This window comes from Ictidomys tridecemlineatus, unplaced genomic scaffold (genome assembly GCF_052094955.1).
Source record: "Ictidomys tridecemlineatus isolate mIctTri1 unplaced genomic scaffold, mIctTri1.hap1 Scaffold_81, whole genome shotgun sequence".
Classification (NCBI taxonomy): domain Eukaryota; kingdom Metazoa; phylum Chordata; class Mammalia; order Rodentia; family Sciuridae; genus Ictidomys; species Ictidomys tridecemlineatus.
The window spans coordinates 530398-546531 of record NW_027526045.1 but is presented as its reverse complement, the minus strand read 5'-3'; the positions used below and the strand labels follow the sequence as shown (position 1 = coordinate 546531).

The following is a 16134-nucleotide window of genomic DNA, read 5'->3' as shown; positions in this document are numbered from 1 at the left end:
GATTTTTTTCTGGGGTGATTGGCTGAAATAGTATCTATCTTGCTAGGCTACTCTTTTTCTGTTCCTTTCACTAGAGATAGCAGATTTTGTGAGGGCTTTAAAAAATCTCCTCCCATTAGTGTTTCTGTATATCATTACCTTTAGCTCAAAGTCTGGGATTCAAAGCATAAAGAAAACACTGGGAACCCACCACTGTTTTACCACTTAGATCCCCAGCTCTCTAGCTCCTCTGCTTTCTCCTCTCCAGCTTTCAGAGTCTTCTGATGTTGTTTATAAATAATTTTGATTGTCTTCAGTTGTACTTATTGGGAAAGTTACATTGACTCCATCTTCCCAGAAACAGAAGCCCTCCATTCCTAGAAAACTTTACAGATTTCATTCTTCACTTTCATTTGTGTTTGTTGAAATGGCATTGGTTTAACAGCACTGCCATGAATACTCTTTACTAAGTTTATTATTTATTGCAAGGTACTATTTGTATTTGTCAGAATTAATAGGGGGGATGTTTCTATAGATGTATGTTGAAAGAGAGAGAATTATAAGAAATTAATTCATGCAGTTATGGTGACAAACGAATCCCAAGATCTTCAGGGTGATATGGCAATCTGGAAATAAGCGAAATTTTATGGTTTAGTAATAGCCCAAGTGTGAAGGTCTGAGAACCAAGAAAACCAATGGTGTAGTCACAATTCAGAATTCAGTAGGCCTGAAACTCAGGAAAAGCCAATGTTTCAATATGACTGTGACAGCAAGAAAAACTGTGTTTGAATTCAAAGATTATTAGGCAGGAAGAATTCCTCTTTACTCAACTGAGCTTTTTTTGTTCTATCCAGACCTCTACATGATTGTATAATGCTCATCAACATTAGGAGGGCAATCTGTTTTACTCTGTCTACTGATTTAAATGTAAATCTCATCGAAAAATGCCCTTGTAGAAACACAAGAGTAAGGTTTGACAAAATATATTAGCGTCCTGTGGGCCAGTCAAATCAACATATAAAATTAATCATAATAGTAGGGAAAACTAGAAATTAATGACATATATTGTCCCATAAATGTCCTTTAAGAGCTACATGTTAGTGACAACATGTCTTACCAAGAGTCACTTATGACACATCTAGAAAAAGTGTAAAGAAATATGTTAGTGATATTGGCATCAGATTCTTCATTTGGCAACTTCAATTATTCTATCATCTATATGTATCACCAGTATAAAATAGTTTAAATGTACTTCAAATCTCTTTTATCAGCTGCTTTTCATCTCCAGCCCCCCCTCTATTCTCCCAAGTAGTGAGCATGTAGTGATATGTGTCATGGAAGAAGAGCAAGAATGAAGCATGTGCTTTTTTTCTCTCATTTTTCTTCCTATCTTAAATACTATAAGAAAAAATACTAAGATCTTCCAACTATAAATCAAAATACTTCTATCTGCAACTATACCATACCACCTCAAGGTATGTAGAATACAGTTTATTTCTAGGGTCTCATGTAACAGAATGTTGTTTTTTGTGAGTTGATCTATATTCTGTTACAAAGGTAATTACTCTGCCTGGTGAACCTGCAGGACAGCTTACTATTCCCAGTGCTAGGCCTGGCCTCCCATGCATGTCTACAGCTCACTGGCCATACACATGTTGTATTTTATGCACAAAATTGGTTTTTGAGCACAGAACAGTTGTATCACCTAATAGTGATAAAACCAAGCATATATTGTACAAAAAATTCGAATAAAACTTTGTAATCTTGAGGTCTAGAGTCACCAAGTATGGGCTATTTAAACAGTATAAATAATAGGACTGTCTAGAATGATAGCTTTCAAACTGTGGGTTTTCTGGGGCTACAGGAGTCAAGAGGGGAAAAAAAGAGAGGGCTGAGGGACCATCTCTAATCCCACAAGCATGCCTTGTGTAAAGAAGATACATATTCTTGTCTTAGCTATTTAAGAGTTTTGCTGTTAAAGTAAAAAATCAACGTTCAAAAGTATAGGGAATTGTTTGGGCTAACTAGATCTGGTGACTTGGTGTTAACAGCATTGTTCTTGGGAGCCTCCTATACCCATCTGCTCCTTGCCTTTACGCTGAAGTCACCTAATAGGATGATTGTGAAAATGTAGCAGTGAGGTCTCACAAACTCATGTATTTGAAGAAACCCAAAATATAATCAGTGTTTGAGGTTCTAAAGAATGAAATTTTCAACTACTTCAGAGATAGGACATAGCAAGTACTTTTTTCCTTCTGATCTCATATAGTTACATTCTGAAAAAACTTTAACTCTTATGAGACTTAATAGAACAGATTTATACCAGATGCTTTGAATTCTGTAATTAACTGTCAAAAACAAAGAAAAATCAAAGTTTATCATTTTAAAACATTTTTAAAACCTGTCACTGATGAGAGAAAAATTGACCTGCTGCAAGAATAAAGCTTAGTGTAATAAATAAAATGTGAATTATAATGGCATCCTCAGAAAATAATCTATCAATTATTGTCTGTTTTATTACTACACTTGTTATATATAGCTAAAGAAGAAAACCTTAATACATGTGACTACAGGCTGTAAGCTTACCTGAGTACTGAAGTTAACAGATATCATCAGTCCTGTCCCAGAATCTCTTTCCACCTGCAAACTGATTAAAGTGGCCTTCTTCTCAGCCACTGCCAGCCGAGAGCCGACAGAAAAATACACAAGGCTTAGAGGTTCATCACTTTGTAAGACTTTAATCTGTGCAAATCTGGCACTGTTATTTATTGCTGCTCCAGCAGTGACTTCATAGATTTCCACGAAAAAATACACTTCAACTTGAGGTATCTGACAATGACAAGAGAAAAAATATATACAACTACTACCAATTTATTTCTATTTGGGGGCAGTTCCAGCATCAAGAAATATTTTAATACACATAGATCATTACAGAAATGAATATACAATTAAAAAATAAAATTCTTGTGGTAGGTTACTAGAGAATTAGATTTGCTTTTAGGGGTTAAGTAACCTTAATAAGGAAAGTGGATACCATCAGAGCATGTTATATGCATGTGTGAAAATGTTACAAAGAAACCCATCATTTTATGCACTTGATACATGCTAATATTTATAACTAAAAACAAAATAAAAGGGCATATAGTTGGAAAAAATACATTTACTTTAGGTAAGCTTCTTACCAGAAGACCAACATTCAGAGACAACTTGACATAGTACATGAGCAAAAGGATAAACAAAATGTATTCATAAAACAGAATATTATAGAGATATAGTGAAAAGACTCATAGATGGATCTCAAAATATGCTGAGTGAAAATATTGTTTTGAAGTAATATATATATGAATGTACATAAATAGATATTGAAAGAATAAAGTTCCAAAAATTCACTGTTTCAATATATGTTGTTAATGGATATTCATGCAAAGAATTAAAACAAAGAAAGGAAAACAGAATAAAGGAAAACTCAGGACAGCAGCTGCCTCAGTTGGAGGTAGCAGGAAGAGACCAAGGCAGGATATGGAGTTGAAGAACACTGAGGATGGGGGAACAAAAGGGTTTTAACTTTGTGAGATTTTACTTTGATATCTTTTCTTTTTAAAGAGCTTTAAATGTATAGGACCAAATATTGATGATAATAAATTCTATAATTTCATATTTTTTCAAAATTTCACAAAATTCAATTCAAATAAGTCTAAATATATTCTGCTAGTTGTACCTTGCTTCTGTTCTACATTTTTACTTTCTCAACATTCTGAAATAATGTATTTTCTAAAGTCTGAATTCAACTTTAAAACACATTATCAGTCATTTGTCATTATGAATTATTCACTCTTATACATAATCTAAAAACCTTAGGAGTAATGTTAGCTTCCTGGCACGACTCAAAAAAGCTAAGCTGATGTGGTTTTCAACTGCTCATGAGATTGTCTAATTTGATACAATGCATCATTTTCATCTATCAGCAAGGACCTTATTCATTACTTGTGATTTTTGTGTATGTGTGCTTGGGATTAAGCCCAGGGGTACTTTACCACCGATCCACATCCCCAGCCTTTATTTTATTTTATTTTATTTTATTTTGAGACAGGGTCTTACAAAGCTGCTTAAGGCCTTGCTAAGTTGCTGAGGCTGGCCTTGAATTTGTGACCCTCCTATCTCAGCCTCTGAGCCCTGGGATTACAGGCATGTGCTACCATGATCATTTCATGATCATTTTGATGATAATCATTATGTTGTGAAATAATACAAGAAATCATTCATATTATCCAAGAATAAGTTGCATCTTAGTCACACAATAAATACCCTTAATTTCATTTTGCTACGTGAAGAAATGTGTTTAGCTTTCATATGGTACATATCATTCTTCACTCTTTCTGATCAACTGTCAGCAAATATTGAAATACAGAAATAACTGTATTTATTCCACTTTTGAGAAGCCAAATTTAGCAAATACCATAAAATAAAACATTAGAAAAGTATGGGTAAGTATATTCAAGAGCTATTATTCCCTAATGACCAAGTGAGCTTGAATTCACAATGATTTCTTTCAACTGAAGATTTCAGCATATTATATAAAGACTCTTTCCTTTATTTTCCAGTAAAATATTCCTTTTCATTGTCATGATGATTATAACATTACTTACAACCACTTGCAGTTAAAAAGAATATATTATAATCTAAGTGAAGAACTATCTAAAATTGAGCAGTGTACAGATGGTGCCTACACATAATAAGACCAGAGGCAAAGGTATCTTCTCTCAAAAAATAAACATTCTATTCAACAATATTGCTTAAATCTACTGAGAAAACAAGACACATAGATCACACCTGAGCCTCTCGAGACTCCTAGATGTGATTGGAGACCTTACAAGAACCCATTCTACGTATAACTGCTAGCAGATTTCTTTCCTAGTTAAGTCAGATGCACTCCAGGGTGATCTTTTGCCCCGACTAATATAAAATTAGTTTTGCTGGGATCAGATAGTTTTGGTGAAGCTAACAGTTGGGGGACTAAGAAAGGAGGGTTAAGGAGCCTTCCAAGCAATATACAGAGCTTTGAGGTTTAAGTGAGATTTAAAAGGGGGGGGGGTGCTAACTAGGCCCTGGAACATAATAAACATTCAGTCTTTAAAGGCTATAGATTTCCTTATGTTCTGAATCCCTTACCAGCCCTTTAAAAAAGTGGAGTTCAACAAGGTTCAGTTTGAGTTCTTTTTCTCATACTACATAGTCTCTTTCTAAACCATTCTATCTCAGCCTATACTAAAATGATCCTCTGTACTTAGTGACTTCCACTGTTTATCTGTGACTAAGGATTCTCTTCTAAACTCCAACCAGTAATATTTACTCAAAGGCATCTCAAACTCAACATATCCCAACCAAATTCATTATCTTTGTCCCAGAAAGGCACAATCCTTCCCCATGTCACCTCCATGATAGTTGTTGTATCATGTTTCCATTACCTGCAGAAATGAAGGCTATTGACAACCTCTCTCTCACCTACCCCAAACATCTTGCTGACCATCAACTCTTCCGGATTTAACTCATGAGATATCTGAATCAATCTACTCCACCTGCATCACTAACTTATTTTCCACCTGCATCACCAACCTATTTTCCACCTGCTTCACCTACCACTTTCCAAGCTAGCCTAGTCTAAAGTATGTGTCTCCAGAGTGTCCTCAAATACTTTTTCTTAGTAGCCTCTAAGTTTTTCTACCATGACAGCAAAAAGCTCCCCTTTAAAACAAACACACAGTCTCTCTCTCTCTCTCTCTCTCTCTCTCTCTCTCTCTCCTCCCTCCCCATCCCTCTCTCTCTAACTTGTCTCCCTATATTTCTTCATCACCTTCTCCTAAAAACTACCCCAATACTTCTAGAAGAAAGACAAAACTCTTTCAAGTCCCCATATGATTTATCTGTTTAATCTTTGGTTACACCCCACACTACTGTCTCCTCCTTGCCTATTTTGGGTCACACTGGTCTTCCTGGTCCTTCCCTCAAAGCACCACTCACCCTCACCACCTGACCTCTGTACATGCTGCTGCCTTTGCCTGGAGCCCATCTCATGCTCAATTCTTTGTCTCATGAACTCTTACTCAACCTATAGTTCTCAGCTAAATAATTCTTCACTAAGAAAGTTTTCTGGTTCTCTCTTTAGACCAGGTCAGTTTTTCCCCATTTTGTATTATGAAAGTTCAATATTCCATTCTTTTTATTTGTTTATGTTTGAAAATTGTGTGCTATGTATGATGTCTCTCTTCCCTACTATGTGCTAAACTTCTTCAGGATAAGGACAGACTATATATATAATTTTTCTTACCCTTGTTTCCCTAGGTTCTACCTCTGTGCTTGGCACATAATTGGCATGTAAAATACATCTATTAACTAATAAAAAAGAGAAGGGTAAAGGGGAATATGAGTTTATATGTCCTTGTAGTTTTTGTTATATTCATTCTTCCCCTTCCATATAAAGAACTCAATCACTACCCAATAATCTCTGTCAAGTCATTAATCAGAATAAAATATGTGATCCTCACAGTCATGGCAGCAATCTAATATATTTAATAAAATATTTGACACATACAAAATAAGAAAGCCCCCGAACATTCTTTAATGCATAATTTCAGCTTTCAGGGGATCTATAATAAGCCTCTCTGAATAATTACCTACAATCTTTTCATACTTCCACAACCTCAAGTCACAGAAACAAAAGAAATAAAGAGACCTCACAATGGGTCCCTTAATAAACCTCTGGCAGAATTTCCCACAAATTCTTTTAGAAAGTTTGCCTATTATATTTTTAAAAAATCTTTAAATGCAATTCTATAACTTTAATTAATGGCCCATTCATGCAGCACACTTCATCCTTAATTTATTAGACAACTATTTTCAATAATAATAAGTGCCTCAAGTAGACACAGTTAAGCCATTTGAAAACTTGAGGTATAAGAGAAGCAAAAATTAAAAGGCACAAAATTAAGGGACAACTGAAAAAAGACAAGTATATGATGAAAGAAACATAATTTATTCAGCAAATCCATACTGAGCAAACACGAAAATCAATCAAGCTGTATATCATAAGAGAGTGCAGCAACACAGGACTTGCATCAGTGTGTGGACAATGTAAAGAGATAATCTGAGGAGGGGATAAGGAGAAAACAGGCAGGCACAGGATTTTGACAGCAAAATGAAGACAAGTCTAGAGACCTGAAAGCCATGCCATAGTCCAGATGGAGAGTGGCAGGGTCTGGGAGAATATATCATGGATGCAGAGCTGAGGAGGAAGAAGTGGAAAACACGGAAACGAGATGCAGTTACGTGTGTGTGTGTGTGCTCATATGTGTGTGTGTGTGTGTGTGTGTGTGTGTGTGTGTGTGTGTGTGTATTTTAGAAATGAGAGGTAAATAAGCTGTGATTCCTGGCTAGTGTTGAGGTGACTTAGGGTGACAGTCACAAAGCCTAACAGAGAAAAAATCAGTCAGGCACCTAAGAGAAAAACTGCAAATATAGACTGTCTCCTATATTTGCACCAAATCCTCCAGTCTTCTCAATATGCTTTACTTTATACGTTTTAACTTTTGTGAGTTAGATTATCCTCAAAAATCAATATCTCTGAAATCCAACCCTCTAACAATCTCTCTATCCATTATTCAATAGTGTCTTCATATTTTTTATTGCTTCTCTACTCAGACATTAAGAGTATGAAGTTAGGGAATTCTTCATATCTACATAACAATGACTTACATATAATATTTAATTAGTAAAAGTGTGCTGTTTCATTCATATGGAATTGGTATGTCTCAATCCAACAGCAGGACTGTGATTCATTTGGACTAGCCTGTGTAGCCCCTTGGGCTTGGCTTCCAAGTTCCTCTGGGCACCTCAGCAGCATACACGATGATTCACCAATTGTGTGTTGTCCCTCTACTGTTGACACCTTCCCTAAAGGCAACCTGACCAGCTCACATGACAACTGGACTCAGCTGCTTCTCTTTCTCTACAGCCTGCCCAAGTGATTCCTCCAGATAGCAGATATACTACACATATATCCAACTTTCTGACTTTTCAAAAAATCCTTAAATGCTAATGTTTCCTTTCTTCTTATATATACTTTCATATTTAAATATATATATTTAAATATATATATATATTTTTTTTTTAATGTCATTTTCATTTTCTCTAAATAAAAGAGACAAGAGACAAAAGAAGTATCCTATCTTTCTTCTTCATTAACATTTTCTCCTATATTTTAGTCACTTATTCTTAAGGAGCCTTTTGAAATTCTAGGACTTCTGGAAAGATTGTTGTACAGATATTGATTTTATACTCTTTTTAAAATACCCAGGCTCTGGAATGTGACAATTTTATTTCTAATTCAATGAGATTCAAATAATCCTGTTTCACACTGCCTTTAGGATGACTAGTTAGCAGTTGAAAAGTCCTTACCTATTCCAGAGGTTGGTGTGAAGGAATGAATTCTGTTAACGGTAGGAAAATCCAGGGATTGGAAATACTTGAAAGAAGACTGTCCTATCTCCCAGAGGAAAATATCAATGGAATTCTGATCTCCTACAACAATAGAGTAATAATCAAATCTTGAAGTAAAAGTTACAGAAAGAAAATGGCAAAATTGCCTAGTAAGACTATAACAAAATGGTAATTCTAATTTAAGAAACAAATTTCATATGAATCCATTTAGTTCAACAAAAACATAACTTTTTAGATAATGTTTCAAATGTCTTTGCATTTACCACACAAAGTATATATATAATAGTTAGTTAGTTAGTTAGTTAGCTATTGTCCATGACCCAACCATAAAGAAAGAAAAGAAGCAAAATATTTTCTTTTTTTTTTAACATTGTTGAAATTTTATCTAAATTTTTGGTAAACAAAAGAAATCATATTCTTATTTAGAAAACATTTTTGAAACAATATTGTCAAAAGTTGCTGAACACTTTTTATTAGTACTATAAATTATTCATGACACCCCAAACATATTCAGATAAAAAGTTACCTGTTTGCACTTGTCTATGAAATCTTCATAGATCATTCTATTCTACCAACCACCCCTTATTTTATTTTAACATAACTTTAAATTGGTGGTTCAGGGCACTACAAGAGTACTGGCATAATGCTTATTTTTTCCTCAAATTGCATTTATACCTGATAATTAACATTATCCCTCAAGAAATAGTCTATGGATTACCTAAAAAATTGTTACAAGAGCATTTTCATATAAAACAAACATTATGAAGGCTAGACAATTTGGGTAATAACTATAGTTGCATTATAAACACCATGTCATCTTACCTAAAAAGGTATTTTTGGCAAAAATTAAGTAAATATCATCTCTTAAAGACAAAGCTTCAATTTGTGTTGTTCCACTGACTGGCACTTCTTCAAAGTAAATAAATGTGCTGCCAGACCATCTGAATAAAAGGACATGTAGCCTGACATTAGCCTGGGAAATTGGTAAGAACAAAGAGTTGCCTCTGTTGAATAAGGCCATGGTCAAAACACCCCAGACAGGAAGATTCTGTTGCAATGCAAAGCTCTGTCCATTCCATCTGAAGACCTGTAGGAAATGTTCAAATATAAAAACCTTCATGACTAGGAATTTAGCACTAGGAAGAATTTAGCCAATGTCACATGTCTATTCTCCTGTATCCTTTTATTTAGTTAGGATGATACTTTTATTAAGTGGGAAAGTACCAAGCCTAATGCCTTCTCCCCTTTTTTATCTCTGTGTGTGTACACACATGCAGGCAGAATAAATGAAAGAGAAATTATTTGAAAATAAATCTTAGAAGTGAGTACAAGATCTTCTGATGCTGCACATCATTTCCAACGTCTTGATCAACAGCATATAGAGAAATGCCTAAACTATTTTCATCCTCATGGTGGCAATGCATACAAGGCTTCAGGGTAAGTGTTCATAATATTTACAATTAAAAGAAAGTGTATAATCGACCTGGTTTCCTATATAATTTGAGCACTTTCACAACAAATTATACTTATTCAGGAGATGGAAGATGGTGGAGGAGACAGAAGATAACGAAGTAAAGGAAAGCTACTTCCTAAGCTGCATCCTGGTGTGGTAGGAGCCCTCTTCAAACAAAGACAAGAGGCACAGCACAGCTAGTAGATGTGTGCACATGCAACTCTGTTGAACAATGTGGCACCTTTAGTAACCACGTATGCATGTGTTCCCCAGAACAAAGAAAGGCAGTGTGGCACACTAAGCATGCAAACGCCACTCTGCTAACACTCAGAGCACATGTGCAACTCTGCCAACACCCCCAGTGGGCCTGTGCAGCTCTGTCAAAATTTCCTTATAGAATAACCACATGAAGTGTATTTTTCCATATAGGGGAGCAAAGGAGCTAATATGTAACAGGGGAAAGGGAGACTAACAGTGGCTATATAAGGCAAATCCCTGCTGCAATAGGGGCTTGGCTTTTGGATGAAAATCCACCCAGTCTCTCCTGGCACAAAATAAACATTACTCTTATTAACCACCTTGGTGTCATGTCTCTGTGTGTGAACCCCACAACAGTGGCCTGGGACCAAAGCAACAGCTTCTTAACAAGGTGGGTAAAAGAGGAATTTCAATAAAATTTAACATTAGACACTGAAGTGGCTCAGGGACTCAGGAATTTGGGTACAGTAACTGAACAAGAAGGAATACATTGGAGCAGACCTGGCAGCCCCACCACCTATGCAGAGTCACCACAGACAGAGGGAACAGAACACAGTCTTCATAGAGAAACCTGAAATCAAAAATGCTACCTATTCTTAACTGATCCATAGGCTGTACTGCATGCTAATGCTTGAAAAGCACGCTCTATATTTCAACTGGTTACGGAGAGATGAGGCAAGTCACAATTTCCTGCACACAGCTTTCCGGGGACCTAGGCTGGGCCAGATGGAAAGTGAGTAAAACAGTGACTACACCCAGAGCAAAGGGAGCCCAATTCACTTGTCCTTTGTCTCAGGCAGCTCATGTGACCAGCTGAAGTCTGAGCTGGCACAGTGAACACACTAAAGGACTAGACCAGAGAAGACAATGCTCTTGAGCAGCAGTGAGTAAAGGATCAGCAACCCCCTGTCCCATGATTGGATTTTTGGGAGGGTCTTGAGAACCAGACCTGCAGATGACATTGGCTATTGTCTAATCTAGAAGTGGGTCCATCTAGTCTTTCCAAAGAAGCCCCAGCCAACAAAGCCCAGGAGGCCTAATGAGACCTCAGCCATACCTGCTGGAACTTTCCTCACAGGATGCTGCAGAGGCAGTTCCTTAGGAGTGCACCAAACTGGTCCAGATGGACAAAACACCAGCTGACAGTTTGTCCTAACCCACCCCACCTCATACTAGTGAGAAGGGAAGCTGAGTCTTACATACTACATCAAACAGCTTCAATCTTAGGCTGTTCCAAGTGGCAGCTCAGAGAGCAACACAAAACCAGGAAGGACTAAACAACCCCACTTTTGCTCTCTCTATCTGTATACAACTCAGAAGAATTGAAAAGAAAGACTGTTGACATACACAAAAACCACCCAATGTCATCAATTATTTTGTCTAATTCAATGGAGAAGTGTCCTTCACTATTCATTCTTCATTGCAATTTTTAAAAATTCTTTCTGGGGCTAGGGCTGTAGCTCAGTGGTAGAGCACTTGCCTAGCATGGGTGAGGCAGTGGGTTTGATCCTCAGCACCACAGTAAAAAATTCAATAAAGTTATAAAAAAGTATTAAAAATTATTTCCATGTGTGCATCATAAACAATATTATAAATCAAATGGATCAAATGTACATCTACAGAATATTCCACCCTATAACAGCGGAATTTATCTTCTCCACTGCACACAAAATTTTTTCCAAAATAGACCATATTCTGGGCCATGAAACAAATCTTAGCAAATACCAAAAAAAAAAAAAAATCAACATATCCCATGTATCCTATCAGATAATAATGGAATGAAACTAGAATCAAAGCAAGAAAAATAATAGAAACCACAAAAAGATGGAGATTGAACAATACTCTCTTAAATGAAGAAAATATCAAAGAAGAAATAAGAATAGAAATTAAGAAATTCTTAGGAAAAAAAGAGAAAAAGATACAATAGATCAGAATCTCTGGGACAGTATTAAAATAGTTCTAAGAGGAAAATTATAGCACCATTATAAAATTAAAGAATTGTCAAATAAATATGCTTATGCTTCACTTCAAGGCCTTAGAAAAAGATGAACAATCTAACCCTAAAACCAGTAGAAGACAGGAAATAATTAAGTTCAGAGCCAAAATCAATAAAGCTGAGAATAAGAAAACAATAGACAGGAACAAGATAAATAAGATTGACACTTAGCCAAACTAACCAAAAGAAAGAGTGAGAAGAAGCAAATCAACAAGATCTGAGATAAAAAAGGAAATACCAGCAAAGACCCTTTTGAAATCCAGAGAGTTATCAAAACCTGTTTTGAAAATTTGTACTCCAATAAGCTGGAAAATCTTAAAGACACTGACAAATTTCTAGACACATATGGACCTACTCAAATTGAATCAGAAAGATGTAGAAAACCTAAATAGACCAATACTAACTAATGAAACTGAAACAGTAATTAAAAGCCTTTCAAAAAAGGAAAACCCAGGACCTGATGGATTCTCAACTGAATTCTACTAGATCTTTAAAAAAGAACTAATACTCTTTCTCAAATTATTCCATGCAATTAAAAGAGAGGGAACACTCCTAAATACATTTTTAGAATCTGGTATAACCCTGATGCCAAAATCAGATAAGATGCATCAAGGAAATAAAACTACAGAATAATATCCCTGATAAACTAGATGCAAAATTCCTTAATAAAATTTTAGCAAACACCATTTAAAAACACATCAGAAAAGACAATACACCATGATCAAGTGGGTTTCATTCCAGGAATACAAAGTTGTTTCATCATAGGCAAATCAATAAATGTAATTAATCCTTTAACAGAATTAAGGACAAAAATCATTTGGTCATCTCAATACATGCAGAAAAGGCCTTTGATAAAATTCAACACCAATTCACATGAATAAATGCTGGAGAAGCTAGGAATCAAAAGAACTTACCTAATCATCATAAAGGCCATTTATGACAAACTCAAAGCCAACATCATACTCAGTGGAGAAACACTAAAAGCATTTCCTTTAAAAACAGGAATAACACAAGGCTGTCCACTCTCACCACTCCTATTCAATATAGTCCTCAAAACATTAGCCAGAGCAATCAGGCAACAAAAGGAAATGAAAGGTATACAAATAGGAAAAAAGACGTCAAACTATTTGTTTGCCAATTATATGATTCTATATCTAGAAAACCTAAAAAAAAAACTCCACTAGACTACTTCTAGAGCTTATAAATAAGTTTAGCAAAGAAGGAGAATACAAGATCACCACTCATAAATCAATAGCTTTCTTACACTCTAACCATAATTCAGCTGAGGAAGAAATGAAGAAAACCATCCCATTTATAATAATACCCAAAAAAAGTGTTAAAGAGTTAATCTAAAAAAGAAGGTAAAAGAACTCAGCAATGAAAATTATAGCACATTGAAGAAAAAAACTGAATAAGACCTTATCAAATAGAAAGACATCCCATGTTCTTGAATAGACAGAATCAATATTGTCAAAATGGCCACAGTACCAAAAGCAATATAGAGATTCAAAGCAATCTCATTTAAATAACAATGATATTTTTCACAAAATTAGAAAAAAAAAACAATTCTTAAATTCATTTGGACTAATAAGAGAAACAAAATAGCCAAAGCAATACTAAGCAAGAGAAGAGAAGCAGGAGGTATCACAATACCTGATCTGAAATTATATTTCAGAGCTATAGTACCAAAAACAGCATGGTATTGGCATCAAAATAGACATGAAAACAAATAAAACAGAATAGAACACGAAGAGACAAATCCACATACTTACAGCCATCTGACATTTGAAAAATATGTCAATTTGTAAATGTGTGTATTCCTGGAATGAAACCCACTTGATCATGGTGTATTGTCTTTTCTGATGTGTTTTTAAATGGTGTTTGCTAAAATTTTATTAAGGAATTTTGCATCTAGTTTATCAGGGATATTATTCTGTAGTTTTATTTCCTTGATGCATCTTATCTGGTTTTGGCATCAGGGTTATACCAGCTTCTAAAAATGTATTTAGGAGTGTTCCCTCTCTTTTAATTGTATGGAATAATTTGAGAAAGAGTATTAGTTCTTTTTTAAAGATCTAGTAGAATTCAGTTGAGAATCCATCAGGTCCTGGGTTTTCCTTTTTTGATGTGTGAGTTTTTCAGGATGAATGCAACTACTATGTATAACTATAAAGCTCTAATTTAAAAAAGAAAAAATAATAATTATGCAGTCAACAGTTAGGACTTTTGAGACAAGCATTAAACTAGGAGCCTGGGTACACTGACCTCCTCCTTTATCACTCTTATTAACGATGAGGAAAAGGCAAAAACTCACATAGCAATAACTGAACAAATGATGACCATAAATTAAAACTGGTACTGAAGCCAAAAGTCAGGATAATATGATGAAAGAAATGTATGTATTAGGGGAATGAAGATAGAAGAAATGACATGACAGTTTCTAAGATACAGATGGTTATGATGCTCTGAATAAAAACTAGCCCAGAAAGCTGACAGTGCTAAGAGGTTGAACAGTCAAGACAGGAAAGGGGAAGTCATGAAGTATCCTTTCTTGGGTGACCATACAATTACCATTCATGTAGGGGTTCTTTAGAGATTGAAATATTAATAATAATTATACAAGGACATGGCATGATCCAGTGCTATCCTGGGCTAGAAGAAATATGGTTATCCTACATATATAGCATACTAACTAATGCTAAATTTATTATCATTGGGAATCACTAAATTTTTTAAATGAGTAACATGAATCAATATTTTTAAAAGATTACTCCCGCTACCAATAGAGAATGAATCTGAATCTGAGGAGATCAGAGAACTTCAGAGACTAGCTTGGAGACTAGCAGTTCAGGTAAGAAAAGATAAGAACTAGGCTTAGACAGAGATGAGCTGAGGTGGAAAGAAATATCTATACTCAAAAATATTATGGAGATAGATTCAAGAACACTTAATGATCAATTAGATGTGAAAGAAAAAAAGGGGGTAATTCAACAAAATATATCACAGAATTCTCCCTTGAGCACTTGCATTTCTGAGGTTACTATTTCCCGAGATAAAAGCAAATACTCAAACACAAGTTTCATAGAGAAAATTAATTACAGTTCAGCTTGATATACATTATAACACACTCCTAAAATATATTTAAGTGGATGCATCAATAGGCAGTTAGACATTCAAGTCTGGACTACAGAGGAAAGGTTGCAGATATGATTTGAAAGACATTAGCCTATAGCTGATATGTAAAGCTAGCCTAATGTTCCTATGAAGAGCTACAGAACTGATGAAATTTCCCAGAGTAGGTGAAAAGAAAGAAGAAATATGAACTAAAACTGAATTATGGAATACTCTAAGACATATTGATTCAGAAAAGGGAGGAGGATCCAGCAATGGAGACTAAGCAGACAGAGTTCTTAAGAAGGAAAGCCTTGTGGTATCATAAAGCAAGAGTAGAGGGGGTTGAGATTTGGGTATGACTAAGTCTCATGCTGGTGGGAAGTTGTATATGACAGTGATAAACATATCCACTGGATTTGGCAACCCAGTCGCCATGGGTGAGTATGAGAAGTAGACAAAGCTAGCTGACACTTCTCTCACAAAGTCCTACCACAAAGGAGAGACAATAAATGAAAAAAAAAAAGAAATTAGAAAGGGAAGAGATCAACGGATTTCGCTGTAAACTGAACAATTCTCAACTATTTATGCCAACTGTAATAATTTCGTAGAGAAAGAAATGCCAGCTATGGAGGGAATAACTAAACCTTATGAAGGCTGAGGGGCAGCCATGTGAAAGAAAGGGCTTCTCCAGAAGGACACTTCTCTGCTGCAGCAGGAGGGAGGGGCAACACTGGCTTTTAAGTGGGATTTTGAATTTGGTGTTGGGAAAATAAGTAATCTCCCTCTAGTGACTTTGATTTCACTGAGGTCATTAGTTGAAAATGAGGCGATAAGAAGCATG

The 16134-nt window shown here is 35.4% G+C and overlaps 1 protein-coding gene across 19 annotated transcripts in view; it reads right to left on the bottom strand.

Moving 5' to 3' along the window:
* LOC144374668 (adhesion G-protein coupled receptor V1-like) overlaps positions 1 to 16134 on the bottom strand; it is a 51717-nt gene that overhangs the window by 19406 nt on the left and 16177 nt on the right. For 13 of the 19 annotated variants that reach the window (XM_078037428.1, XM_078037429.1, XM_078037415.1 and 10 more), the window contains 3 exons: positions 9295 to 9559; positions 8431 to 8553; positions 2566 to 2808 (listed from right to left, as the gene is read on the bottom strand). Coding sequence is in view for 15 of the 19 variants with exons in the window: in XM_078037415.1 (XP_077893541.1) it covers positions 2795 to 2808; positions 8431 to 8553; positions 9295 to 9559 (402 nt within the window). In the remaining 4 variants the exon portion in view is untranslated. The remainder of the gene's footprint in view (positions 1 to 2565; positions 2809 to 8430; positions 8554 to 9294; positions 9560 to 16134) is intronic. The other 6 variants (XM_078037430.1, XM_078037423.1, XM_078037425.1 and 3 more) reach the window with 2 other exon arrangements.